Source organism: Felis catus, chromosome A2 (genome assembly GCF_018350175.1).
Source record: "Felis catus isolate Fca126 chromosome A2, F.catus_Fca126_mat1.0, whole genome shotgun sequence".
Taxonomy (NCBI): Eukaryota; Metazoa; Chordata; class Mammalia; order Carnivora; family Felidae; genus Felis; species Felis catus.
In genome coordinates, this window is record NC_058369.1 from 122,112,319 (window position 1) to 122,140,274 (window position 27,956).

At 54.8% G+C, this 27,956-nt stretch overlaps 1 protein-coding gene across 2 annotated transcripts in view; it reads right to left on the bottom strand.

Moving 5' to 3' along the window:
- Positions 1-27,956, bottom strand: part of CRHR2 (corticotropin releasing hormone receptor 2) — a 46,214-nt gene that overhangs the window by 15,234 nt on the left and 3,024 nt on the right. The window contains exons 2-4 of one of the 2 annotated variants that reach the window (XM_023250469.2): positions 21,565-21,658; positions 14,469-14,594; positions 836-921 (exon numbers count right to left, since the gene is read on the bottom strand). In XM_023250469.2, the coding sequence (XP_023106237.2) occupies positions 836-921; positions 14,469-14,594; positions 21,565-21,658 (306 nt within the window). Of the gene's footprint in view, positions 1-835; positions 922-14,468; positions 14,595-14,730; positions 15,081-21,564; positions 21,659-27,956 lie in introns of those variants that run through there. The other variant, XM_023250470.2, reaches the window with a different exon arrangement.

Genomic DNA, 27,956 nt, shown 5'->3' on the forward strand with positions numbered 1-27,956 from the left:
TGGAACTTGAACTTCTTTGGGGGGGGGGCAAGTTCCAGCCTCACTGGGGGCTGTAATGGGTGAAGGAAGAGGGGGATGAAGGGGGCACGTATCATTTTGGGTCAGGAGGGAGGTGTAGCTTCAAAGGAGAGGAGGCTGGCACCGTAAGCGGCAGGGGGTCTGGTTCCTGAGCAAGGGGGCTGGTGAGGTCTGAGCAGGACCAGCTTCTCATGGGGCTCACCCTTCTGGGGGCTGTGCTTATCTCCCTGCGGAGTCACAGAATCAGAATGCCAGATGGGTTGGGGCGCCTGGGAGGCTCAGTTGGGTAAGCATCCGACTTCGGCTCAGGTCACGATCTCGTGGTTCGTGAGTTCGAGCCCCGCATGGGCTGTGTGCTGACAGCTCAGAGTCTGGAGCCTGCTTAGGATTCTGTGTTTCCCTCTCTCTCTGCCCCTCCCCTGTTCTCTCTTTCTCAAAAATAAATAAATGTTAAAAAAAAAATTTTTTTTTAAAGAATGACAGATGGGGAGACTGAAGCCCAGGGGAGGAAGGAAGTCACACAGCCTATTAGATGTTGGGACACTGATCACACCGTCATTCCTTTCTTATGTCACGTGCCATCTTGGTTGTGTCTTCTGCTAGCTGGAGCTCTCCCAAAGGTGGGGGTCCCTGTCCCCCTTCTCTACTATAGTGTCACTAAGCAGGGGACAGGACATGGGGGCAGGAGAAGCAAGTGCAAAAAGGTGTGGTTGGATTGCACAAGGACCGATTCTGTCACCCTTGGGATCCTCTATGCTCAACCTGAGTCCTGATGCTTATACGAGGACCGGGGTTGGGGCTGGTGGGAGCCACTCACCTTGTCATCCAAAATGGGCTCGCACTGTGAGTAGTTGATCCGTGAAGCCCACGTCCCATTCTCCAAGCACTCTCTGTAGGCGTTCCCTACAAAAGATGCCAACCACCAAGGGGCAGGTCCCTCCTCTCCTCAAGAACACTCCCTGGCTCCCTGGGGCCCACAGGATGAGGGCCATACTTCTCAGCCTCTCTAAGCCAGGAAACACAACGCCCGTCTAAAAGTTCACGTGAAAGTCATTTATGTGAAGGTTGTGCAAAAGGCTTCCCACACGTGGCAGCTAAAAGGCATGATAAAACCCGTTTCTGACACAATCTGTGACTAGCATTGTGTATACTTTCTTCAATTGTATTTGAAACGGAACCTGACTGTGAGCCCTGGGTTGTGGCTGAAGATTCGCTGCTTTCAGCACACCACATAATTTCCATTCGTCTCTCGTTTTATACTTATGAGATCTGTCCACCAGTACCAGCACTTCTGTTTTCGTAACTCTGGGGCGCCTGGGTGGCTCAGTCTGGCACGTGTCTGACTCTTGATTTTGGCTCAGGATTATGGTCTCATGGTTGGTGAGATCGAGCCCCACATTGGGTTCTGCGCTGACACTGTGGAGCCTGCTTGGAAGTCTCTCTCTCTCTCTCTCTCTCTCTCTCTCTCTCTCTCTCTCTCTCCCTTTCCCCCCACTGTGCTTTCTTCTCTCTCTAAAATGAATGAGTGAATGAATGAATGAATAACAGCTACCATTCACATAGGCGTTTACCACAGACCAGAACCTCTTTTAACCGCTTTGGGTACGCTTGTCCATTCAGTCCTCCCAGCAGCCCCATGAGTAACATAAACCCATTTTACAGAGGAGGAAACTGAGGCACAAAGAGATTAACCTGCTTGTCAAGGATATAAAAATGAGAAGAGGTAGAGCCAGGCTTCAAATGCAGAAGGTCTAGCTTCGGGTTGCCTGTTCTTAACCCCTAGGCTGCTGAGCAGGGGTACACGGGAATGAGGCACGTTTGGGGAAACAGGACTGTGTTGCCAGACTTGAGCTGCCACTGCCTGGGAGAGCACCCCCCCCCCCATGTGAGATCTCCCAGTGTCTGACAACCGGCCTCCCTGTTAAAACCGGAACGTGATACGTGAAAAGACATTTCAGAGCACCGATGTCTGAGATATGCGAGTGCAGGTTTCGTCAGCGGGGAATGTAGGAAGGCCAGAGAATGCTTAGACTTACTTTCCTTGAAATCCTAGCTTGACCGTCAGTCCTAGCTCTTAAGCCACCTCCTCCAGGGAGCCCACCCTCAACTACCAAGCCACAAGGAACCCTCCCACCTGAGAACTCCAAAGCCCTTTGCCAGCCTCTGCTTTGCATCATTAGAGTGTATCTGACCTCCCCCACTTCGTTAGGAATCCTGAACGATCCATTGTTTGGGAGTGACCCGTACTAGGGTTTTCTGCTCTCTGGCTAATGGGCAGTTGTTTGTAGATTTTTCTTTTGGGTTGATGTTAGATATATGACATAAAGCTAATTAAAATAAATAGGTCACAGAGCACAGAGTCACAGAGTTGGAGGGGGAAACTTGGGTTGTTTTTGGAAGCAGTGAGTTCTAAAATAATTAAGGTACTTAAAAAAAACCCACTTCTGTTGAGCTTACAGTTAAAAGCAATGGAATTATTGAGGGAGCACTTGCTAAGGAGCAGAAACAATGGGGGAGATTCTACTAGCTTAATTGTTTTTTAATTTGGTGCTCAGAGCTCCTGGAGTTTTCAAATTCAGGGTCATTACTGGCCTGTTCCTGCCTCCTGGGCCTGTCAGCTAGAGGCTGCCTTGGGCAGGGCTCTGGCCCTGGTGGGAGTCAAGGCGGTTCTGACCCCAATGTGAGGACACCACCTCCTCGCCCCTCACCTGGGCACCCACATCCACTCTTGGCACCCTTGGGTTTTCTCATTCCTCAGGGTTGTTTTGCTACAGAAAGGTTGTGTGTTAAGAGAATTTGATGCACAGGGTTAGTGATGTTACTGAACTAAAGGACAGAGTGTGGAGTGAGTCAAAAGGACCCACGTAGAGGTGTCCCAGGAGGACAGATCCTTTTGTAAGATGAACAATCCCTTTAGAGTCCCTCTCAACAGGCCTGTTTAAAGCGCAGAACATTTATCTTCCGGGGATGTGTTCATAGATGTTATCCAGCTTTCCTGAAGTTCAGTGCTAAGCCCCTTCTTCCAGGAAGGCCTCTGTGATTGCTCCCATCTCACAGATTTCTCTTCCCTAAGCCCCCCCTCCCCCGCCCCCGCCCCCCCACCTCACCCCAGAGTCCTCATAGCCTGAGCCTCACGCCTCATCCCTGGCTCATTACCTGGCCTGAGTTGTTCAGGTGTCTGAGTCTGGTCTTGCTGATCAGTGTGGGGCTAACCAAAGACGGGAACTCAAGAATACTTTCCCGAGTATGATAGCTCTTGATGGCACTGACTACAGGGTGGGCTTGAGGGTGGGAGGGAGTCAGGATAGAGATGCTGCAAATCCGAGACCATTCTGGTCCCTCACCTCAATGTTCCCCCGGGGTACCAGGTTTTATGAATTCTGTCTCCTGGTTTTCTTTCTCTGGAACCCACCCCCCTTCCTGCCACCTCTCCACATGGCACTTATCACTTGCCCTCGCAGGTCTGGCACACAGCTGGATCTACGCTGAGCCACCCCTTGAAACACACTCTTTGCTGCTCTCACCCATGGCTCACTGACAAACGCCTACCCCAGCTCAAATGCCATCTCCTCCTGAAGGCTTCCCCAACACCCTAGGCATTTAAGGAGTCACTTCTTCTTTTCCCTCTAAAAGCCTTCTCTAGGTCTTGCCATCTCTCGAAACATAGGCCTTCACATTCTACTGTGCTTGAACCACAGCAGTGTATCTATTTTACGTCAAAATCCCGTACTCACCCCTCCACCCCGCCTCACACACACCCCCTGCATTGGTGGGTCCCGTTTCACAAAGCAAAATTTATCTTGACCACAGCTATAATACTTCTCTTCCTATTCTGTTCTAATGAGTTCTATTTATTTTATGTACAAATGCTGGTCATGACTCACTAAATTGACTTCATAATCCACTATTGTGCTATAACCCATAGTTTGAAAACCAAAAAGCTATTTTAGACGATTTGCGATAATTCACTACGGATTTCATCTTTTTGGACCTGATTCTTTTTTTTTTTTTTTTCCCTTTGCTGCTGAAGTCAAGCTCCCTGGGGTAGTAGGCAGAGACCATATGGGAGTCTCTGGACCCCCCCTTAGGAATCAGCCATCAAATACACCTTTTCAGCATCAAACAAACTCAGATGTGCCAAAACCTTGGAAAGCAGGGTCTGAGATGTGGGATGTGCTGGTGGAAAGGGGCTGCCCTCTTGGGGCCCCGTTGTGCCTGGGGATGAGGTTCTGGCTACAGACACCAGGTACCAGAGGACTGGAAGACGAATGTGCCCAGTTCTCCAGGGGAGCCGGCTAATGAGGACACTGTGCCCTCAAGCACAGCTTTGGACGGGAGAGACTAAAACAGGAGTCCCCTGCCCCCTACACCTGGGAATTATGGGAGGATGAGCACGGAAAGTCTGAGGGCAGGTGGCCAGACAAGAATCGCAGGGATGGATGCAGCGAGGTGGGTGCCTGTTACCACAGCAACACAAGCGCCCCTGCCGAAGATCAATGCTGATGGTGTGCGGCATGGCCTGCCAGGGGCATTAGGGTCTGGGTGATGCAAGCAAGATGCTCTCTTCCAGGGCTCTGTGGCCTGGGAATCCTGGTCCCTATTGCCAGCAGCGTGCTGCTGATGGTGTGGCCCTGGTCTGCCGAAAGCTCCCATTATAACAGCCTTTCCCTCTTTCAGATGCCGACCCCTTTTGGATAAGAGTTCCTCGTTCAGACGGTCACCTGCGTGGTTCAGAAGCCAGGCTGGGAGAAGATGAGGGCTTATATGCTAGCTGTGGTTTTGTCTCTGGCTGGTTGGCTAAGTGACCTTAGCTAAGTCCCCTCCCTCTTGGCCTCGGTTTCTCCTCTCAGTAGAAGTAATGTACATCATCTAGAGGATGTTATTTACTGGCATGTCGGGTAGGTCAGGTATCTGTTGTGTGGGACTTTTCAATCCACTAAATGCCAGTGGAGCCATTATGGCAACCCCAAACACCCCTATGTCACTTTCAAGTGCTCTGTAGACTGGCATTTCTATCTCTGATAGTCTAGCTGACAAGGCATGGGGGACAGGGACTACAGGGACTGTTTTGGGTGCGAGTTATGGGGGAGTGGGTGCCAGAGACAGGCTGGGCATGGGGAGTGAATGGGACTGGTGGAAGGGCCGCAACATGGTCATTGGATATCTGGAAAGAAAATGACAGGAAGTTAGGGCAAGAAGGTGCTGGCAGGGAGGTGGGAAGGGCCAGAAGCAATATTTACCGAAGGAATGGGGCCACTGTGCACGGCAGGACCTTTCAGCACTGCGGACAGCAGAATGACACCACTCTCCGCTCCCCACTAAGGCCTGTGTGAGACACTGGAAAGCTCCTGGGACACAGCCCTGCCACCCTGCATTCACCCTGCGTCCCTGGGCCCAGCCCAAGAAGATCACACTAATTCAGGCCCTGTCTCAAGGCCCGGCTTCAGCCCCAGCTCCTCTAGGTGCTTCCAAGGCTGCTCCGGCCCCTCGAGGGTTCCACTACTCACTTCTCCCAGCCCACTCTGGGTCAGGATTGCTCTTTCCCAGCTAGTGGGGCAAGGCCAAGGTTGCCCTCCCCTCCGGCCCTCTCTTAAGAGCTACATAGAATCGAGTGCACGGGATGGACCGAGATGGTGCTGTTGTCTATGTGACTCTGGATGAAGACAAGAGACTCACTTGGAGTGGGCCGAGAAGACCGCTGGCCACCTCGGGGGCCCAGGCTCTGGAAGCTGCACTTTGTAAATGCAAGACAGTCACACATGCGGCAGGCATCTCAGGTCTCATACACATGCCACAGGTGGGCTGAGCACGCCTGCCAGCGCTGCGGACACCGTCAGGACAACCCCACGAGGGGTAGGAATGGCAGTCCAAAATCGCAAAGCTGCTGTCAGGCATCCTCCAGATTCTAGGCAAGAAAGCCTCGACCATTCCCAGGAAAGCACGCTGGAAACGGAGTCAGCAGGCACCCCGTCTTGGGAATTTAAGAGGGGGAGCCAGTTTCTCTCTCATTTGGTCTGGAGGGGCCCGGAGAGGGACAATGACATGTTGGGGGTCGCCGAGCAACTGTGTTCCAGAAGATGCGGCAACTTGTGCCTCTACGGCGGTGTCTTAGCTACTTCATGTCCAGATCGCCAGTGCGGGAGATGCCTGCAGGACATGCCCGACGTCCCATCCTCAGTCCCCTTACTGACCTTCCCTGGGAGTTGGGCTACTCCAGACGTGGCCATATCCTTCCCGTCTGGCTTGGGGCCTTGCTGGGAAACCGTGGCCCTTCACCTTGGTCACCTTTCTTATCTCTTAATCTCTATTGCCTGAACGAGGCAGTGATGCTGTGGGGCATGACGAACAGTTTTCTTGCCTCCAGTTAAGACACCCTTTCGGGAAGCGAGGCAAGGTCATGGCACCAGCGGTGAGTTCCCCTGATCTTCCCAAACACAGGGCTTCTCCCTGAGTTAACACTCTTGCATCGCTGAAATGCTGCTGCGGCTGACCAGGGCCGGCCTGCTCTGGGGCCTGGCTTCAGCGTGTCCTGTGTTGGTCTGATCGCAGCCCGCTGGTGGCGGGGGCTGCAGTGGTGACGCTCCTCTAAGCTCAACCAGCGTGACCTGGGTCGCAACACTGGGAATCTGCCATCGTCCACACGGTCATCAGGTTGGGAAGGGCCTCCCCAGGGCCATCTGCTCAGGATATGTGGGACGAGAGACAGGGAACTGCTATTCCATTTCTTCAGTGTCGTGTGGACACTGCACCTGGGGCCCCAGCTGTCCGTCTGGACCTCCGAAAAATCCTCAGCTCCTTATCTCCAAAGGCCTTTTCACTAATGATGTCTTTCCCTCCTTGAGTACGCATGGCACGGGTAAGTGTCTAAACTTAGAGCAGACGGGGGGGTGGAAACTGAGTCAGGGAGGCACAGAGCAGTTTAATGGAGACCACACTGGGCCCATGAAACAGGGAAGAGGTATGACTGGAAGGCAGCTCACGGTGTGAGGTCACTGCCCTCCCCAGGGTGGGTGCAAGTGGGAGGAGGTGCCTACCCCCTGCTCTCGCCTCTACTGTGCAAGGCTTGCTCCTTGTAGACTTCCCTAGCAACACTCAATGGGCTTGTCACCATGACGCCAGTCTGTGGCCTGCAGGGGGAAATAGGGAAGAGAAGGCGAGCAGGGGACCCCTTGAGGCAGAGGCTGCTGTGTGGCACAGAGGAACATCAGGGTTTGGGGACCATGAGAGCTTGTCAAGCTCACCCCCCGCCTAATACAGAGACGCGAAGCCTCAAAGAGGATAAAGTATAGCCCAAAGGGGAGACAAGCAGGCCGTGGCCTGGCCGGAATCAGAACAGGCCTTCAGGGGCGCCTGGGGGACTCAGTCGGTTAAGCGTCCGACTTCAGCTCAGGTCACGATCTCGCGGTTTGTGAGTTCGGGCCCTGTGCCGGGCTCTGTGCTGACAGTTCAGAGCCTGGAGCCTGCTTCAGATTCTGTGTCTCCCTCTCTCTCTGCCCCTCCCCTGCTCACCCTCTGTCTCTCTCAAAAATAAATAAACATTAAAAAATTTTTTTTAATAAAAAAATTAAAAAGAACAGGATTTTAACTTGAGTTTCTGTGAGGTAATGTGGAGTCAAGACATCCTTGTCTGGCAGAATCCTATGTCCTCCCTTTACCAACAATGGCATTTCTCTGGAGGGCCAAGGATCTGCCTCTCTCCAGAGGCCTTTGGGGATCAGGCCTCCGAGTGTAGGTGGACTGCTCCCTCCCACAACACCATCCAGGGGCCACAGACTTGTGGTGGCTCTCGGAGATGACCGAGGCCACATCCCCCAGAACGAGGACAACCATCCTTGGCATGAACAGGACCCTCAAGGACATGATCCCAAGGATACAACTGCCCCTTGGTCTGGGCCCCATACGCCCCCTCTACTCCTCCGGCTGACAACACTCCAGCTGTCCTCAGGAACCCCAAACAGCATGATCTCCCCAGTTTTGACAGGGCCTCACAAGGTCAGCATGTTTTCTGTCCCTGTCACACAGATGATGACACTGAGACTTGGATGAGGGGGACCTCCCTGTCACTCAGTGACACTCAGGGCATAGCCAGGGTTTAGATCTGCCCTCCTGAATCTGGGCCTGGGTTCCTCCTGGTCTCCTTCACCTCAGCCTCCACCCCTGCAGGTGCTAGGAAAGGAACTTCTCACCAGACTCTGGAGTGCCTGATTTCGGGTGGGTGGACTGCACTTGGGGCCTTTGGGAGGATGGTCCCTGGGAGTCAGTGGGGTTGGGGCTTTGCTGTGGGGTTCCAGACTCAGCAGGTGGTTGCTTAGCGCGTAGAGGGGGGGGGTTCTCAAAGTTCTCAACCAGCCTGGATTTAGATTTCAAAGGTACATCCTGAAAATCAAGCAGTGTCCCACCAGAATATTCTGTTCCTGCACCATGGGGCTATGAACAAGCATCTGGAAGCACTACCACTAGCGGAATCGAGGCCCACACCCTGGTTTGGCATTCAAAGCCTCCATGACCCTGTTCCCTTCACCCACGTCTCCTCTCCATCTATTCCCACTCTCCCTTCCAGCTGGCACAACACTGGCCCGATTTTTCAAGGCCCCATCCAACAACACTTCCTCTGTGAAGTCTTCCCGGCTTGCTTTCTCTTCCTTTTGGAATCGACCTCCTCCCATGTGCTCCTACAATCTTGACTTCACTAAACAGTAAATATCAAAAAGTTCTCTTCAAGAGTCTCTCTGGGGAATCCCTGGAAGGCAGGCTCAGGTCTTATGCACGTTTGAAAACCTTGTTTACAGTGAGAAGAGGCCAATACTCCCACGAAGCCAATGAGAGGTGAGCCTGGGCAGGAAAAGGGCCTGTAAGCAGCTGGAGAGGTCCTGGGGAGGGAGGGAGAGGAGATCGGGAGTGGCTGTGCCTTTGGTCCTCTCTGAGATGAAGGGTCCTCAGGCAGGGAACACCTGAGATTCCCCCAGCACACTTCTTGGCCACCCGGGCCCCATGCATGCAGAGGTGGAAAAACGCCAGTGCCAAGAGCTCTCACAGCCAGCAGATGCCGTTCAGGAACCTGGCTTTCTGCGAGACCCTGGGCAAGTGTCTTTTCCTCTCTGGGCCAGTCGTTTCCCACCCTTAAGTAGCAGGGGAGGAGAGGCCTGGACCGGAACAGGCTCCTGGCCTCAGGGGTCAGGGTGTGAACAGATCTCCCTGGGGACTAAGAATGCAGACCTGAGTTTCTGGATTCTACTTCCTCAACCCAGAGGGGAGACTGTTTAGAGCCCTCCCTGAGGCTCATACCCTTGCCTCATGGGCCAATAGGTGCGACATCTCCACCATCAAGAAGCACTCCCACCTCCTCAAGGAAGCTTTCCAGGAATGCTCCAGTGCCCACCGCTCGCTCGAGCCCCCCTTTCCAATCCCTGACTGCTGGCTTGTGTGAGCCTGGCCTTGAGGCAGCCTGGGGTTCTCTGAGGGCCGGGCTCAGCACTGATCACCGCATGCCCTCAGGGCCGAAGAGGCGATTTCTACAGAAGCAGGCGGTCCCAACAGTTGATGTGTTTCCCACGCAAGCAGTGTTTCAGCATGTCTCTAGAGTGGGGTTCTGCCCACAGTCCTCTCCGTGGGGTTAGGTTAGGTGGCGTGTCTGTTTTCCCCTTGTCCTGGCAGATGCCTCAGTACACACGGGCCCAAAAGTTCCTAATAGGTTATGGAGGGAGTCTGAGGTCAAGGAGACTGAGGCTGAGCTGTGCTGGGTTTAGCAAGTCTGCAGGAGGAAAATGAAAATGAACCCCATCCAGGGGGCAGCAGGACCCTCCTCTGCAGCTACAAGGGCCACAGAAACAGGCAGGAGGAGGTATGGGACCACGGCAGATAAAATGAGGGATGGGAGGAGGGAGAGGCAGAGGATTGAGCAGGGGGTGGAGAGGGGGAGGGAGGGAAAGAGGGAGTAAGGGAGCTGGAAAGGGAGAGTGGAGGGTGGGAAGGAGGGAAAGAGAAGGAAGCAGGGATAGAAAACGAGAGAAACCGGGAAAGACAGAGACATACACATAGAAAGAAATAGAAAATATACCCACAGACAAAGACAGAGCCACACACAGGCAGGAACAGAAACAGAGACAGGGAGACATACAGACATGCACACACAGACATAGGCTCAGACTCTGCACAGGATGGTGGGAGGTGGGAGGGAAGGGAGTATATTGCCTGCTTCTGGCCAACCCACTGGGGCTAATCAATTTCCTTTCTCCTTGCAGACAGGGAGACTGAGGCCCCGGAAGGGTTTTAGAATTGCACCGGCTTATACTACGTACAGACATTATGGAATTTGGGTGGCCCAGGACTTGAACCTGCATGCTGTATGGGCTCCGGGAAACCTGTGGGGGGCCAGAGGCCACTTCCTGCCACAGAGCTGAAATGCCAGGTTCTCACCTTCCAGGCTTCCCCGTAGTCAGAGCTGGAGTGTGGGACCTAGAGCCTCCCATATTCCCCCACCCCACCCCACCAGATGCACCTGCTCCAAGGGAATTATGGAGCTGGGGGTCCACAAAACAGAAACGGAGAAGGCCTCCCTGCGGCCACTGCAGAAAGCTTAAGCATCACAGGCGGGGGTGGTAGCAGGAGTGTGGCCTATCTGGTGGCCGGTCTTACTCAGAGAGAGTAAAGTTCCCTCACTGGGCCAGCTCTGCCCTGAGCTCTTGGCTGGGGGCCTCAGCCCACCCAGTGATTCCACAAGCTCCTTGATATTCTTTTACGCAATCCCTTCTCTGTTTAAACCGGCACAGTTGCTTTCCGAGAGGCAGCAGAGCCCGAGTTGGAATCCTTACTCTTTTATAAGCTGTGTGACTATCATCAAGTCAATTAACTTCTCTGTGTCTCCGTTTCCCCATGTGTAATATGAGGATAATATTACACCTCATCAAAGGGTCAATGTAAAGATTAACGAGTTAACAAAGGTCAAATGACAACACAGACACGTGGACCCTGGGCCACGGAAGTGTGGGTGGTGGGCAGAACCCTAGAGGGAACTCAGACACACAGACCCTTAACTTGGCTCTGCAGGGACAGCATTTGTGACCATGGACAAGTCCCATCCCTTCCTTTGGTCCTGCTGCAGCTGGAGATAGTCTCTGGGTGAAAATCATTAAGGCTCTGCATGGGCCTCCTGCATTGCCCCCTGCAGCAGTTAGCTAACCACACATCCAAGAACTCTCAATGCCTTGCTTCTAGCAGGAAGTGCTCTCCTGGGCTTTCCTCTTCCGGCCGACTGCATTCTGGATGGACACCTGCACTCAGATGTCTCTCCAGCACCTGAGGGACTATGTGTCTCCAACTATGCTCAGCATTTTCCTGGTGTCATCCCTGACTCCTCCCGCGTCCCCGTCCCACCCCAGTCCTGTACACGACAAGTGCCCAAAGCCTCCTGCACCCATCCCCTCCTCTGCTCCCGCAGCCTCCATTAGCCTTGGGCCAGCTGCAGTAGCTTCGTAACCCCTCCTCTTGTCTCTAGAGGCTCCGTGCCCCAAAGCTGAGCTCCTCTGCCCCAGGTTCCCTCCTGCACCTGACAGTGAAGTCCTCTGCAATGCCCTGCATCATCTGACCAACATCCACCCATCTGCTCTTGTCTGTTTCTGTCTCCTCCGACCTGTGCTCCACACAACACTCGCCAGTCCCGAGGCACAAAGCATGGTCCCATCTCCTCCGGTATACCTGTTACACTGTCACCTGCTCAAATCCCACTGGTCCTTAGAAGTCCAGCCCAGGGGGCTAAGCCCGCCCAGATCTTCCAGGGTAGAAGCAGCAGCCCTTTTTCCGCCTCCTCAAGAACTTTTTTGGAGGCAGTACTGCCCCAAAGAGAGCGAGGGCTGCGGATTCCTCTGCCTGCACTGGCGCATAGGAGGGGATTATATAACTCTGAAAAGTCACTTCGTGTCTCTAAGCCTCAGTTTTCCTGTCTGCAACATGGGCGTAAAAGCAGTACATAACTCAGGGGGCCTTCGGGAGGTGGGCATCGGTGGGATCACGTGTGCAAAGCTCTCTCAGGGGTAGGTGGTGCCTGGAAACTGATCCACTCTTGGCACTTTGTGGCAGACTCTCTGTGCTCAGCTGAGTGGAAGAAAGTTCATGGGGACTAAAGGCTAAGCTGCTGTCTTACCCTGGGAATGCTGGCCCTCTAAAGAATGAGGCGTCAGTGGGGGGTTGACTATAGCATAGCAGAACTGGGCAGGAAGAGGAACCAGGTCCTTGCTCCTTTTCCTCAAGGCTTCTCATAGGAGTTCATTTCCTCCCTGCATCCTTTGTAAAGGAAAGATCCCATTGAGAAGGGAAAACAGCGTCCAGGAGGCAGGGCAGGGGAGAAATCAATCACATTTCCATTGCCATTAGCTTCCTCGCTCTTCCCACCTCAGCCGGCCGCTCTGGTTAATGGCAATGCTCCCAGCACCCCATGCTCCTGTTCCCCAGCAGCTGTAGTGTGGGCAGCACTTTGGTCCAAACGAGGAAAATTGCTCATTAGGTACCAGGAGCTAATTGGCACTCCATTTGCCAACGTCGGTGGTGCCCTGACCGTTTTTCAGCCTCTCACTTGATGTGACATGAGTGGTCTGGTATGTGCTCCAGCATCTCCTTTGGGAAGTCTTCCCTGCCTTGTCTGTACCCTTCCCCCCATCCTACAGTCCCCTTGCTCTGTTCCATCAGGGCATTTATCACTGTATTCCTTTGTCTGTTGCAATTGTGAGAGAGGGTGTCAATGATAGTGCAGTGGCTCGCATATAGTAGCTGATTAGTAAAAGGATTGACTCAGGACCGTGCTCAGCTCTGAAGAAGAGACCCAGGCCCTGCCCTCAAGGAGCTCCAGGCTGGCTGGGGAGAGCAGGGGACAGCCCAGGCTGAGGTAGGAACCAGAGTGGAGCTCCCTTAAGGCCACAGACCATGAGGTTGAGATGCCTCATCACCTCACTTGGCCCTTTGCCTCAGGCCCAGTCTGAACTAGAGACCCTATGATCCTGTGATCTGAAAGTACAGTTTTACAATCTCAGGACTGGAAAGGAGCATAAAAGCCACTCCTTCTGCTTGCATACTTCCTGGGTCGGGGAACTCACTTCCTCCCAGAGAGGTCGTTTTTTTATCACGGCTGGGAAGCACGTCCTTAGATAATGCAGAAATCTTCCTCAGCGGCTCGACTACCTCTACCACGGGCTTCCTTGGGAACACCTCTCCCGATGGGCTCCTCAGAGCGCAGCCCCTCCCTGGGCCCACCAGAGCCCTCTGTTGGGGCAGACAGGGAGTGCTGCTTAGCATCAGAGGCAGGCGAGGCTGGCTTGCTCTCTAGCCATCTCCTCAGCCCCTAAGAGTCTGGACAGGTGTGTGTAAGTCGGGGGCGGCGGGGGCAGCGGGGAGGGGGGGGCATACACATGTGCCAAGTGTGAGGCAACAGGGGGGGCTATACTACTGTTCAGGCACAGACATACAGAGAGAGGTTGCTACAACGTTTCCAGGTTCAGGGGCTTCAGATAAACAACCCAGCTTCCCTGAAGGTCTGAGAAGGACCTCTCTCTGCTGGTGGGCTGGGGCTGGAGATGTGAGTGGCCGGTCTGGGTGGCCAGTGATGCTGTGTCCCACAGCCTCACAAGACACTCCCACTTGGCACCCGTGAGGCCTTCCCCAGGGCACAGATTCTGGTCCCCTCACTCCCAGTGCCCATGCTGCATCACCCCACCTGGGTGCTCTGTGACTCCAGCAGCTTCCGCTGCCGTCTTCCCCAGAGTGTCAAGCCAGCCAGTGACTTGCCAGGAGGAAGGAGGGCACAGGCTGTTCTCCCTGGGAGATGGGGGGTGGTCCTGATTCAGACACCACACATTACCTGGGCAGTAGGAGTAACGCTGCCCAGGAGCCCTGACTCACTGCCCAGAGGGCCACTCTCGGACATCCAGGTAGGGATGAGGTCACACCCACACACTCCAGCCCAGAAGTGCCTGTGCTCTGTCCCCACCCAACACAAGCGCACACTCCGTCTTTCCTGCCTCATGGCCCTCCTGCCTCTCTGGCAGGAAAGAGTCTGACCACCCCACTCACCCTGGGGTCTGGAAACCTAGCATATGCGACCCCTCCTCCCTGGAGTGGATAGCATTGACTAAACAAAGAGGGGGAACTTCAGGCACTCAGAGTATATGTTGTGAGAGGCAGGCCTGCCCTCAAAAGGGAGGAAGAATTTCCTCCTTCCCTTCCTGGGCTCTGGGCAAATCACTGTCTTACTGAGGTCTGAAGCTACCGTGGGGTAGGGCCAGGGGGAGAGCCCCCGACATTACAAGGGGCTCAGCGTTACGACGCTGCCACCGCCTCAGCAGGTCTCCGACGCTAGGTCCGGAGCCGTCCCTACTCCCTAAACCGCTCTTCTGGGCGGCGGGCGCAGAGCCCGCGGCGGAGGATCAGGCGTGGGAGGGGGGGGGGGGGGGAGGGCAACTCACGGGTCGTGTTGTACTTGACGCCGTTGAAGTACTCAGGGCACGGCCTCTCCACCAGGGCTCCGGCGGCGCTCCGGGGCCAGCACGTCCCGATCTGGTCCAAGGTGGTGTTGCAGTAGGAGTCGGGACCTGGAGACGGGAGAGAGAGGAGAGGGGCTCGGGTAGGTGGCCGGCAGCGCGGGGCGCTCAGAGCGCGGGGCCTGGGGCGCACTCAGCACGCCGGGGAAGGAGCCCCGCGCCGCCCGCTCCGCTCGCCTCCGCCTACCCTCGGGGTCCAGGGGCAGCCCCCAGCCGTCCAAGAGCAGCTCTTCGGCCAGCGCCAGGCTGCAGTTGGCCTCCAGCAGGCTGTAGAGCAGCGCCGCGTCCATCGCGCCCGGGAGCCGCGCGCCGACAGGCAGTGTGAGTGCGCGCCCGGCGTGGCTGCGAGGGACTGGGTGCCAGAGTGAGCGGTCCCGAGAGCGCCGGGTCCCGGCCCCTGCCCGCCCAGCCCCGACCTGCCGGGCAGCCTCGGAGCGCTGCGCCCCGCCGCCCGTCGCTGCCAAGTCGGGACCCTGGCGGAGAGGAGCCGCGGAGCGCGCGGAGCCGCGGGTCCACCCGCTCGGTCGCGGCCAATGGCGGCGCCAGGGGGCGGGGCCGGATGGCTCCTGTCGGCCGGGCCCAGCCTCCAGCCCCCCGGCCACCAGTCCCCCCCGGTCCCCGGCCCTGCCCCGAGTCCGCCTTCTCAGGCGCGGGCGCCGTCCAGACGAGGGCGGCGGGGATGGACCAGGTGGGCCTGGGGTGGTGGAATGGCCCGTCCGAGGACCGCAGGCCCCGGGGCTGCACGGGGCAGCAAAGCGCGCTCGCCCCCGCGCCGGGGAGCCCCCCGCGGCATCCCTCACCGAGAGCCAGGACTGGGCGGCTTGACGCTTGAGTTTCCTCTCCTAGAGCCAGGGCACTGGAGACGGGAGGCGGGGGAGAGCGGAGAGTCCACGTGCAAGTCTGTGCTCTAGAAGAGCCCCGGTGGCCGATGGGAAGGAAGTGGACTGGAGGGGCTTTGAGGGCAGCAGGGAGGCCACGGAACAGTCTAGCGAGATCTAGTGGGCTGAACGGGGGAACAGTTGCCCCAGGCGGTGAGGCTGGGATGGAGCGGTATTTCAGAGTACGGCTTGCTCTGGTGAAGACGGGGATTGGAGAGAGGGGCGGGTGAGTGGGTTCCAGCAGGAGCCAGGAAGGCAGGGATAGCACCACGTCTTCCCCTTGGGTGACTGGGGAGGGGACAGTGTTGCCATTTAATGAGATGGGCAAGTCCAGGGGAGAAATTGGCTGAAATTATCTGGAGGACTTCAAACACCCTGGTCTTACTCTCCCGGGCTCCAGAGAGAATAAAGTGAGACGTGAAAACCTCTCTCTGTTCTTGGCTTTGGGCAGGGCCACCTGAAACTACTTTCCATATGTGTGTGTGTGTGTGTGTGTGTGTGTGTGTGCGCGCGCGCGCCCACGCATGTGCGTGTAGTACCTAAACACCTTTATATGGAATTTGCCCGTAATGTGTTCTGATTTCACTGTCAGAGTGCGCAAGGTGGGCCGGCTGCTCACGCCTGCTGACCGGGGGGATCCTGGCTCAGGAGGCAGGGCCTGGGTGTGGTACGCGTCAGCTCAGGCTGGATTCTGGTTTTGCCTCTCTCTATTCTCCCTGCATATTACCCCAGTTCCTGCCCTCCCTTTTGGGGCTGTTTCTCCATAAGGGAAAGATTCTCTGAGGCCCCTCCCATCCCTGAGAGTCTCTGGTTCTGAGTTTTGAGATGCAAAGGCAGAGGGAGATGTGCATGTGTGTGTGTGTGAGTGTGTGTTGAGTGTTTCTATCTTTAGACGGCAGGGAGAGCTGGGACCCAGTCCCAGCTGGGCTGGAGGTCTCAGAGGAACTAGTCTTGTCCTCCCCCTTGCCGGTCTCCTCTGGGGACAAAGCTGCCAGAGAAGGTCAATAGCACCCTGAACCAGCACTATGCCCTAAGCAGAGAGAGGGGGAAGAGGCAGGCTGGGCTGCCTTTATGTGCTCCGGTTTCAGCAGCCTCCGTATTAATGCTTCCGTCACTGCCCCGGCAGAGCCAGAGAGCACTGAGACCAGGGATGAGCACTGGACTCTCTCCAGGGCTTGCTGATTGGCAAGTATAAGGTGCAGATCAGCCAGCCAGCCTGTCCTCTGCCTCTTGAATGGACAGTTAGAGCCCTTGGCTCAGCTCTGGGCATCTGCAGAGGCAAAGATCCCTTGGTGTTCATAACAACCATTGCCAGGAGCAGGGGAGGATAGGTTGAGTCCCAACCCCAGCCTAAGATCTGAGTCTCAAACCCAACCCTAGGCAGAGCACTGTCCCCAGTCCCGGGCTAAGCCCTACCCCACAGGGTCCCACATAGGCCAGAATGTGGCAGGCAGGGTCAGCCCACGTCTTCACTGGGAAATAGTCTCATTCATGCACAAAGGAGGGCGCTCCACACGTGGATCGCAGTACAGAGGGAAAGGGAGACATCAAGCTTATGAATGTGCTTGTCACCAGAGCCACCACGCAGGGGAGTTAGCTATCTTGGGGTGTGGGGAGTGCCCAGCGACAAGAGGCCAAGACTTCTTGCCCCACGTGCAACTTTCTGCAGAGCAGAATGGCCTGGGACACTTGGATCGCTCTTCACTGGGAGAGCACATGTAATAGAGATTCCTCTGGGAAGTGACTATTTTAGCAGTAGAGCCAAAAGATGTTCTGCATCCTGATGGACAGTCAGGGCCCGAGCACAGACCCATGGACCCAAGGTGCCCTGGCTTCCAGGATGAGGGGCATTTCTTCATGGACCTTTTTACAAGCACAATTGTTTGTTACCCTAGATGTGACAGAGAGGAAACAGCTTTGGAACGAGTTGGCTTTTATAGCTCACTTGAGTGTTTGAAAATAGGTGAATGAGGAAGAAATTGTAGAGAGCTAAAAATTTCCTCAATTAGGTTACATCCAACTGCAAATAAAGTCTGAGCCTTTTTGCTAACTGAGGAAGCAGAGGCAGAGGGGAGGCCCCTGGGACGGAGAGGGGCTCTCAGGCTGGGCACTGGGGGAGAGGTATTGGGATGGTTGTGTGCCCCCAGGCTGGTGAGACAGGTTGCAGGTAAGTTCAGGGAAGTGTGACACCTGCGTGTCAGGAGCAGTATGGGGTGAGGTAGGAGCTCCTGGCCCACTCTGATGTCAGCTGCAGTGGCAGGGGACAGTTTCAGACATCCTGGTCCTCCAGAGGGCACAGCCTAACAGGCAGGCAGAGCGCACTGGAAACACGCACAGCATCTCACGGTCATTGCCTCCACAGAATCACCCACTCCCTCCCATTCATCCCACCATCCATCACATGTCAGCTGGAAAACAGGGTTTGAGGAGATAGTCTGTCTCTGCCTCTCTGAGGGGCGATGCCTGGTCAGACGGAATACACAAGGAGTGGGCAGGTCCGGGTCAACGCTGTGGGGTTTTCTGGGCGTTTTCATGGGTCTGCTCAGGGCATGGAGTCTTGGGAGAGGCCAGAAGGTGCCTTACGCTTGTCTGGTGGCACTGAAGATCGTGGCCCCAGGGCAGACGCTTCTCCCCTACACACCCTACGCCATCCTGGCAGAGGAGGGTGGCCAAGGGGAGATGATATCTTCAAGTCCAACCATGGGCCAGGCTGTGGGAGCAGGAAGGGCCCTCAGACACTTTCCAGTCCCACATTCTCATTTATAGGTGGACAAAGGGAATTTCTCCCTCCGACCTCTCCTGGGCCATCTTCAACTCTGCAGCAGCCAGACGGGGCTCCCTGTTTCTTCCACTGGGCAGATGAAGTGATTTTTCTACAATTAAGGTCATGGCATTCCTCCTAAGAGTGGCTCCCCATTGCCCTCAGGATGGAGCCCAGCTTCTTTGGCAGTGCAAAGAACACTCTTCAAGATTGTCTATCCTTCCTGCTCTCCCTCCTGCCAACCTTGAGATGCTTTTTGGAACAACTTGTCATTCCCTGGAACCATTGTATACCCCCACACCTTTGCATGTGCTGTTCCCTCTGCCGGGATGCCCTTACCGCTCTATACTCCAATTAGCCTAGCTGACTCCTGCTTGCCCTTCAAACATTCAGCTTGGCTCTCCCCTTCTTGGTCTTGTCTGGGTTGGGTGGCCCTCCTCATTGCCTCTATCTCTTGGGGCTGATCTATATCACGCCAAGGTTGTTAGTTTTTTACTGTCTCCTCTATCAACCCATGGCTCCCCGAGGGCAGGGCTGGTCATGTTCACTGACTGGTCCCCAACACCCATCAGAATGCTCTAGGTCTGTCTCCCTGACCAAGACTCTTTTCCCATTTGACCAGCCTTCATGTGTGTGCGTGTGTGTGTGTGTGCACACATGTTGGATTGGGGAGTTGCTTTATTTCAGGGGATCCATGAATCCATTGGGATCCTTATGTTGCCTAAAGACCGAATAAATAATATGCCATACAGTCTATGCCCTAATAGTTGCCTCTGTGATGAACAAAACAAATAATCCATTTAAAGCCTGTCTGAAGTCTCTTGTGGTTATGTGTGGTTTTCCTTTATTTGCACCTCAGAGGCATACAATTTAACTGGTCATAGCCTTTGATTTATGACCACCTGTCATCGTTAGCCCACACATGGCCCAAATTTATTTTATTTTAATTTTTTCTTTTATGGAAGTTTGGGTACAGTGGTAAATACACGGAATCTATCACCGAATCCAAAACTAGATCGTTGCCAGTCACTTCCATATTTATCTAAATACTCCTTCCCCGGAGGGAACATTCTCTTGGACACTTCATTGATCATTCCCTTGCTCTTAGTTTTTCGGTTTTATCATATGTACGTATGTCTAAAGAACAGATTGGTTTTACTTGTGTCCACACTTTATGTTAGTCATGGTCCATTTTCTCAATCGGTGGAGATCACTGAAATCATGAAAGGAGATCATTTTCCTGTGGGAACCTCAGGTTGAAGGGCATCTTATCTGTCTGAGTCCCAACCTAAGGGCATGGTGAGTGAAGGAAGGTGAGTCCCACCACCGCTGCTAGGAAGCATCATCAGTGATATGGTGGAGGCCTATTTCATGACATGGGAAAGCGCTCACCCTGAGTTATAAGACCAAAAAAGCAGGTTACAGAATTGTGGACACAGGATCATCCCAGTTTGGTGAAAAAACATGAGGCTCTCTAGACCGATAGACTCCTGGGGGATATAATAATAAAAATTCCCAGATGGTGGGATAATGAGCCCTCGTGGTGTTCTTTGATTTGTAAAAACATTCCCCCCCCAAATTTATATTAATGTAATGTACCCCTTTTACAAATGGATGAATGATATTATCCATTACGTAGGGGAGGCCTATTTGGAAAAGTTGAACCCCTCCCCACTAGACTCAGACCCGCATCCACCAGGGGTCAGGGGAAAGTGAGGATCTGTGCCATGTACTGGAGAACGCAGGGGGGTTGTTGATAAACCAGTGTTTCCTTCCTGACAGCAGAGAGCTCTGGTCGGGGACCCCCTGAAATAGGGGTCTTTCATTGCCTGGCTCATGGAGCATGCTGGGTGTCTCCGTGACCTTTCGTTCAAACTCCAGAGTAAGCCTCTGAGCCTGACTTAGATCTGTTCCTAACAGATGAGGAAACTGAGGCTTAGACGGTCTTATGGGCTGAATGGCTGAATTATGTTCCCCCCAAATCTATATGTTAAAGTCCTAACCCCCAATAACTCAGAATGTGACCTTATTTGGAGACAGGTAATGAAATTAAGATGAGGTCGTCAGTGTCGGACCTCATCCAAATGTGACTGGGGTCCTTGCAAGAAAAGGAATCGAGAGGTGCCTGGGTGGCTCAGTGGCTTAAACGCCGACTTGGTTTCAGCTCAGGTCATGATCTCACAGTTCGTGAGTTTGAGCCTCACGTGGCAGAGTGCAGAGCCTGCTTGGGATTCGTTCTCTCCTCTCTCTCTCTCTCTCTCTCTCTCTCTGCCCCTACCCTGCTTGTGCTCTCTCTCTCTCCAAATAAATAAATAAACTTAACAAAATTAAAAATGAGTAAAATCAACAAAATTTTAAAAACAAACAAGAAGAAGAACCAAGGACCCAGACATGCACAAAAGAAAGAGCACGTGAGGACAAAAGGGAGGAGACGGCCACTGCAAGCCAAGGACAGAGGCCTCAGAAGAAACCACCTCTGCTGACACCTTGATCTTGGACTTCTAGCCTCCAGAATCGTGAGAAAATACATGTCCCCTGTTTAAGCCACCCGGTCTGTGGTATGTTACATCAGCCCTCGCAAACTAATACAGATGGCTTAGGTGACTCAGCCATTGCTTCTAGGTGGAGAAGGTGGGACCCAGACTTGGGTCTGTCTGACCCCTGCACTGAAAGGCAGGCTGGTAACAGGGCCGTTCTCCTGGACAGCTGACCCAGGCTGCGTGCGGGGCTGGGCCCCATTGCTGGGCAGCACCCTTACCTCCTTGTTGCCTTGCCAGCAACTTCAGATCCTGGGGCCCTCCCCAGGCCTCCTCCTTCCTGCAGCTACCGTGGGTGCAGACCTGAGACCGCCACGACACCGGGCAGGGCTTGGGGACTGCTCTCCAGAGCCCGTGAGAGCCCAAGGCTTTTCTGAGCTCTGCAGGTGGCTGACCCTGACCCCAAGTCGGCGGTGGGGGGAGGGGGGGGGACTCTGAGGAGTCAGAATTCAGAGGCCCAGCTGCTGTCTTGCAAGTCCTTACCAGGAGGTGACACCTGTAGCCACGGCAACCAGAGAATGTGGTTGACATCTTCTGCCGGTCTTGCTCAAGTTTATAAACAGAGGGTTACCCCCTCCTTGGGCTCTCGAATGCCAGCCCGGCTAGCTTCCGTTACGTGCGGGGAGCTGGGAGCTGAGGGCTGGAGGAGGATGTCCAGCCAAGTCCTTCATCATCAGTGAAGGGCCGGAGCCCCAAACGGGGAAGGGCCCTGCTCAAGGACAGAAGCCGGCATCCGCCACCCCACATGGCTTGGGCTGGTCCAGGAGAGCGGCCTCCTCCCTCCTGGCCCTGAGGCTCACCGTTCTCTCTTGGGGTCTGCCCCAGGGTGGTGGCGGTGGGCTTACCTGAGAGGTTGGCGAGAGTCATCACTGCCCGGCAGTATTGCTCCAGCATTGCCCACAGGGGCTGGTCTGTGGGCGCCTGGCTTGGCCCGGCAGCCTAGGGGATAGGACGGATGAGGGTCAGAGGTCAGGCTCTGGCTAGCCCCTGTAGCACCTGTCTGCTTCCCTTACCCGGTTCTGTCACTCATGCATGCAGCGGAATGGCAGCCTGGCCAGGCCAGGAACCCCAGAAAGGTCTCAGAAGTGTTCCAGTGCAGCTTGACCTCGGAGGCAGGGATCTGTGCTTTCTAGCCCCTGGCGTCCAAAGCTCTCCTCCTCAGGACGGGATGTGCCCCATGTCCTTCGGTCAGCAAAGCCAGGTGGGGAGTCCATCAGCTGTTTGTTTACCTAACAAATATTTGTAGAATGCCTGCTATGTGTCTGGCCCTAGTTGGAAGACCCAATGGCTGTCCTTGGGGTAGTCCCAGGCCAGGCAGGGATCCCCTAAACTTAGAAGGTACAGAAGGGAGGGGAGGAGAGGAGACAGTGTAACTTTGTTTCCCTCTCACACAGGGAAACAGGCAGTTACAACAAAAGGTGTGTCCCCGTGGAAGAGATTTCCCTGGATTTGGGAAAGCAGGGAAGGCTTCCTGGAAGAGGTAGCACTTTGGGCCTGGAAGAGGTAGCACTTTGGGGGCAAGCAGAAGAATGAGTAGGGGAAAAGGAAGGGACCACTGTGCCAATGTGGACACTCACCAGGGAATAGACATGGTTGTTGCTACCATGGCAATTCCATCCAAAAGATAAAAACCATCCAGGATCCCATCTTCTGAAAACACCATGAGAATCAGTGCTGGGCACGGAGGAATAAAGTAAAGGTGGTTATCTCTGCCCCTGAGGAGCCCATCTTCTGGCGGGAAAGAGGGATGGGTGACCAGGTTGCTACAGCATCGATAACTTGCTGAGGTGGAATGGGGTAGCATCTCGGAGAAGGTCATGCTGATGTGGGCTTTGAAGGCTGAGTAGGAGTTTGCCCAGCTGATAAGGATGGTGCCGGGAAGAGCATCCTAGGTAGAGAGCACAGCATGTGCAAAGGCAGAGAGGCTGGGAAATGGCGTGAGACTGAACGAGAGTAATGGACTCTAGAATTCTAACTCTTGCGCGCTATTTCTTCCAAGGGCACCACTTTTCCAACTCTGTGGCCTGTGTGTGTGTGTGTGTGTGTGTGTGTGTGTACGTGCACTTGTGTCCCCGTACGTATGTGCGTGTATATGCAAAATGACTTCTGTGCCTCTCCCAACCCTGACATTCCTGATTCCAAGATTGTAGAAGGCACTGCCCACCAGTGGGCAGCCCCTCCCCTTTCCCTGGCCAGTCATATGTTCTCTCCATGACAGCTGGGTCAATGTTTGCCCCGGGATGTCCCCAGAGCTAGAGCCCAACAGCCCTCAAACATCACGTTCCCCACATCTGGCTCGATCCATTTCCTGTGCCGGGGCTGGAGGCTGCACGTTTAGCCTCAACAGGCTGGCCTGGAGCTCCTAATAAATGATCCCACCTGGCCAGATGGGTTTACACTGCCTGCTGATTCTCGGAGAGCCGAGGGCAGCGGGGACGCCATTCATAGGGAGTCACTGCACCTGGGACCAGCCACCTCTCTCCGAGGAGGCTGGGTACAGAAGGAGGTGCTGGGGAGCAGAGACATGTGTGTGTTAAGGTGTATGTGTGTGGGTGTGTATTATGTCTGTGTAGCACCTGTGGTTGTGTGAGTAGTATATGTGTAGGGTGCATTGTGGTTGTGTGTGTGTGTGTGTGTGTGTCTGTAAGGGGCTCTCTGGGCCATGAACTGGGAGCTCTGGTCTCTCGGCTTGCAGGACAGACACTGGGGGCCACGGCCTTGCTGTTCACATATCCCGGAGGCTACTGGGAGCTTTCAGCATCAGCTTCTTGGGCATCAGGAAAGCCTCGCTGCCCAGTGAGTCCCTGCCAGCGGTGAGGTGGGCTAGGAAGGAGAGGGGACACTCTTTGTCTTGGGATCTCCAGAAGAATTCTGAGGCCCCACACTCAGCTGGATCTGGGGAGATTGTGGGCTCTAGGCCTGACCCATCATACACTTCCCAGCCCCCTTCTTGTTTGAGAAGCAGCTAGTAATGCCCTCCCCGGGGGGGGGGGGGACAGAAGTTCCAGGGAGTCAGCCTCATCTGGAGGTCATGACAGAGGCAGTGCTCCACCCAGAGGTGCGAGGTGTTGCTGGTGGACCTCCAGGCCGATCAGATTTTGTGTCTTAGATGCAAGCTCCTTCTCTCAGAGCCCCCCAACTGCCATGTTTTGACCGCATCCCTCAGCTGTCACATGTTCACCTTTGGGCGGGCAGTCTGAATCCCTGGCTCTGAGCCCACAGACGGAGGGGCGGGGTCAAGGCATCCTCACTCGGGCAATGCGGGGCTGTCCCTGCATCAGACGCTATGGTCTCAGGCTGCGGCTGGGTCCCCTTGCTGCGCAGAGCACTGGGGCGCAGGTGACCGTGCTCAGTATTGACGTGTGCCCTTCAGGCGTGGGCAGCATGGGCGAGCAGATCAAAAGAGGTTTTGGAATGACTCCCAGATCTGGGTTCCATCTTCTGTAACTTCTCCACCGGTCCAATAAGCTGGCACAGCTAAAGATGTTCTTTCTCTTCAAGGGGGCTGGCTGGGTGGATCTGACTCAGTTCAAACCCATGACATCCCCTGCTGCTGGCGGCAGTGGTGGGCGGGCAGCGAGGAGGGAGAAGAGGCCGCCGCTCTCTGGAAGCACACAGTGGCCCCGGGAAAGCAGAGACACGGCCATGAACAGTTACACCTCAAGGCCTGGGCCGTGGGCTCTTGGAGCAGCTAGGCTGTAAACACCCCCATGTTCAGGGCTCCGGGCATGGTGCTTGTTAGCCCTGTGGCCTTGGCCAAGTGACTTAACTTCTCTGAGCCTCGCTCTCCTCATCTGTAAAACGGAGACAATACAGAGCCCCTAGGGCTTTGGAGTACATTAAACAAATGACTGTACGTCACGAGCCTGGCATATAGAAGGCATGTGTCAAATGGTGGCCCCTGTCAAGGACTTGAGGAGGGGTCCAGTTAGAGAGCTCAGAGATAGGGGGTGGGGGTTCAAGCCCCACTGTGGGGAGTTCCGAGGCCCAATTCAAATCCTTCTCCAGAAAAGCTTCCTAGAACCGTGTGTCCCTCCTTCCCCACCTCTCTCGCCAGCACAGATACCCCTCAGCTTTCAGGACCCCTCCCAGCACTGGGCCCTGGCAATGCAGCCTGAAGCCCCCTCATTGGGCACACCGTTCAGCAGTGCCCAGTCAACGCTGGCTGGGGAAACTCAGGGCTCCGTGGAGGGCTGGGCACTGGAGCTCAGTCCAAAAGCATGGAACCAGGGTCCAAGGTGGGGGGAAGGATAAGAAGAGCAGAAAGAGATCCCCGAGGCAGGAGCCGAGCAAAGGCTTGGAGGCAGGAAGGCACAGGGCCTGCTCAGGAAGCAGCCGGCCTCTGGTTTGAGGATGCCATTCACAGGGCAGAGGGAGACAGGAGAGAAGGAGAGGCTTCTTTAACCTGAAATCAGCACTCGCAGTGTGCCGCACACAGCCCTCAGGGCTTCACGACAGCTCATTTGAGCCTCACAACAGCCTCTGAGGTAGCTATAGATAACCCCATTGTACAGATGAGGCAACTGAGGCCCAGAGAGGTAAAGTCATCTCCCAAGGCCGTGCAGCAAGCAGGTAAGGGGCGGAGGCGGGACTGGACAGCCAGTCTGGTAGGCTGTGGCCTGGTCAGATACACAGAGAGCCGTTGGTCCTGGGTGGGGAATTAAAGGAAGGCCTGTGGTCCACAGATGCCGAGAGTATCACACAGTCCCAAACAGGGTGGCTGTGGGGCTTAGGAGGCCACTCAAGTTAAGAAGCTGTTGTCACCTGTGCGGTGGGGCCTATAGGCAGAAAGCTGGGTCACAGGAGGAGTGTGGGCGGACCCAGCCAGCCGGGCAGGACCTTGCACATGAAGAGGTTTGGGCTCTATAACTTATTCTGAGCTCCCTGAAGACCCATTATTTTCTCTTCTGCAGAGAACACTTGAGGCTTCTGTACCCAGCTCTTGGGTGTCCTAGGGGCAGAGAGCCACCCTCCACCCCTCACCTCTACCCAGTGAGACCATAGGTGGCCCACATCTGCCTGGTTCGCATCTGTGTCCCCAGTTCTCAGTCCAGAGCCTGGCACATGGCAGGTGCTCAACAACTGTTTGCTTGGACGGACGGACGAATGCGACCACAGTCCCGTCAGCCAGGTGGAGCTGCACCCCTACCCCCAGTTCTGGGAAGCTCAGGTTCTGGGCTCTCTTCCTGCTTGTCGGATTCCTTCTCTCTCACTTTTCACTTTGAGGCCAGCCAGTTCCTGGTTCCAGCCTCTGCGTGTCTGGAATTGGAAGCCTTCGTGTTACAAAGGGCAGGGGAGAGGCCCCGGCAGGAGGAGGCAGCAGGTCAGAGCCAAGATGCCAGCTGCTCTTCTTCCACCTTGGGCCCTGTCCAGGCAGAACCTGTGCTCCAGGGACCAGGCAGGCCTCAAAGGTGTCACCTCCCTGGAGCCACGGTGTCGGCCCAGCCTGGTGCTGCCTCCTGTTCTGGCTACAAAGCTTCGTCTAAATTTAGCCCCTAGTCTAAGCCTGGGAGATTTACGGACCACAGGTCCCGTGGCCAGGCTGCCAGTCGCCAGAGAGGAATGGGGTGAGCTCCCTTCCTGCCTCCTCCCTCTCTGCCCAAGGTCAGGGAGGACTCCTCTGGGAGGGAGAGGATCCCTCCCCACTGTTTTCTCTCATTCACTGGTTTCACTGAGCCTGAGTTAGGGCTAGAGGAGGAAGAAACTCAGCCCTGAGAGAAAGAGGAGAGGAGGATGCTGGAGATGGGGAGAAGGGATAGGGGAAGGGGGGAGGAGGGGGAAAAGGAGGTGCTGGGGGGATGGCAGGAAGGTGAGAAGGAGGGAGACCCTGGGCGCTGAGCAGACCCACAGGAGGCGGTACTGGAGCTGAGGCTGGTTGAGGCAGAGGGGAAGGGACCGGAGGTCATAAGAAGGAAGTAGGCCATTATTTTCTGGAGTATCTGGGCAGGCTTCCTGGGAGGGGAGACTAGATACTCAGTTCTAACTTACCAGGTGCTACACTTCAAGTGAGGACCTCAAAAGCCCCAGCAGCTTCCTGTGGGTCCTCCCATCCCTGAGGGGTCCAGCAGGTGACTCTTCTTAAGATGCCCACTCTCCCATCCGGTTCTAACAGCCAACAACTCCCCTGGAGAAACTTCTAGGCCTCTTTTTACCATGTGCTCTCTGACAGCCTGTGACTCTCTCTTCTCCATACCTCTCCCCTTCCTATGCCAAGCTCAGGGCCCTCACGCAGATGTCTGAGGATGGGGGGACGTGTAGGATGGGGAGGCCCACTAAAGGGGGAGGCAGCTGGCCAGCAGGAGGCCCTAGAACAGGTCACTAGGCCTCAAATGATCTCCTTACTTATCAACTCATCTAATGTCCAGTTGACCTAAAAGTCACTCCATTCTGATTTGTTTTAGTTTCTGAGTGTCCTAATTAAATTCTTGGAGAGGGAAGATAATCTGGAGTCAGGCTGCTCGGTTTGAATCCTGACCCTGCCACTACCAGAAGAGTGACCTTGGGCACGTGACGTCACCTCAGCTCCCTCATCCATAAAATGGGAGTATTGATGGTCTTCTCCTCTAGGGATTTTACAAAGCTTAAAACAGGCAATGGGTACCAGGACTTAGGACAGTGCTGAGCATGTGCTGAGCCCAGTGTAGATGCTAAATAGAATAAACAAAATAAGCTTATTGGATAATCTATCCTTCCCTCTGGTGGGTTTGAAATGACATTTTTAAAAAAATTAGAATTTTGAAGAAAGCGACTTTAGACAAATTGGCTGAGGATTCCTAATAATGGCTAAAATCAGATAAAAGTAGAAAATGGCAGCTAAGAGGATACAGAGTAGTCCTGTAATTCGTAAAGTGCTGCAAATTTAAGACTTACCAGGAATACAAAATTCAGTAAGCAGTGCTCTCAGACAAATTGGTTTTTTAAAAAGTACATAAACATCAACAAAGTGGCAAGAAAAAAAAAAAACCCAGAAAGATTAAATTAGATGATTGGCTTAGTCAACTACTCCGAGAGTAGTTGAATTTTAGGGAAAGGTTATTACGATTTAGCTCCTGGCAAATGGCCCTTGAGCCCCCTGCCCACACCCTGCAGACCCTGGGTGTGTAGGAGAGGTGTGCAGGGCCCCGGCCTTAGTCTTGGGGAGGGCTGTGCAGCTCAGGGAGGGTCCAGGCCTCTGGAGCCAGGGACTTTTCTTGTTGCTGAGCCTCCTCGGGCCAGGGCCCCCCACCAGAAAGCAGGA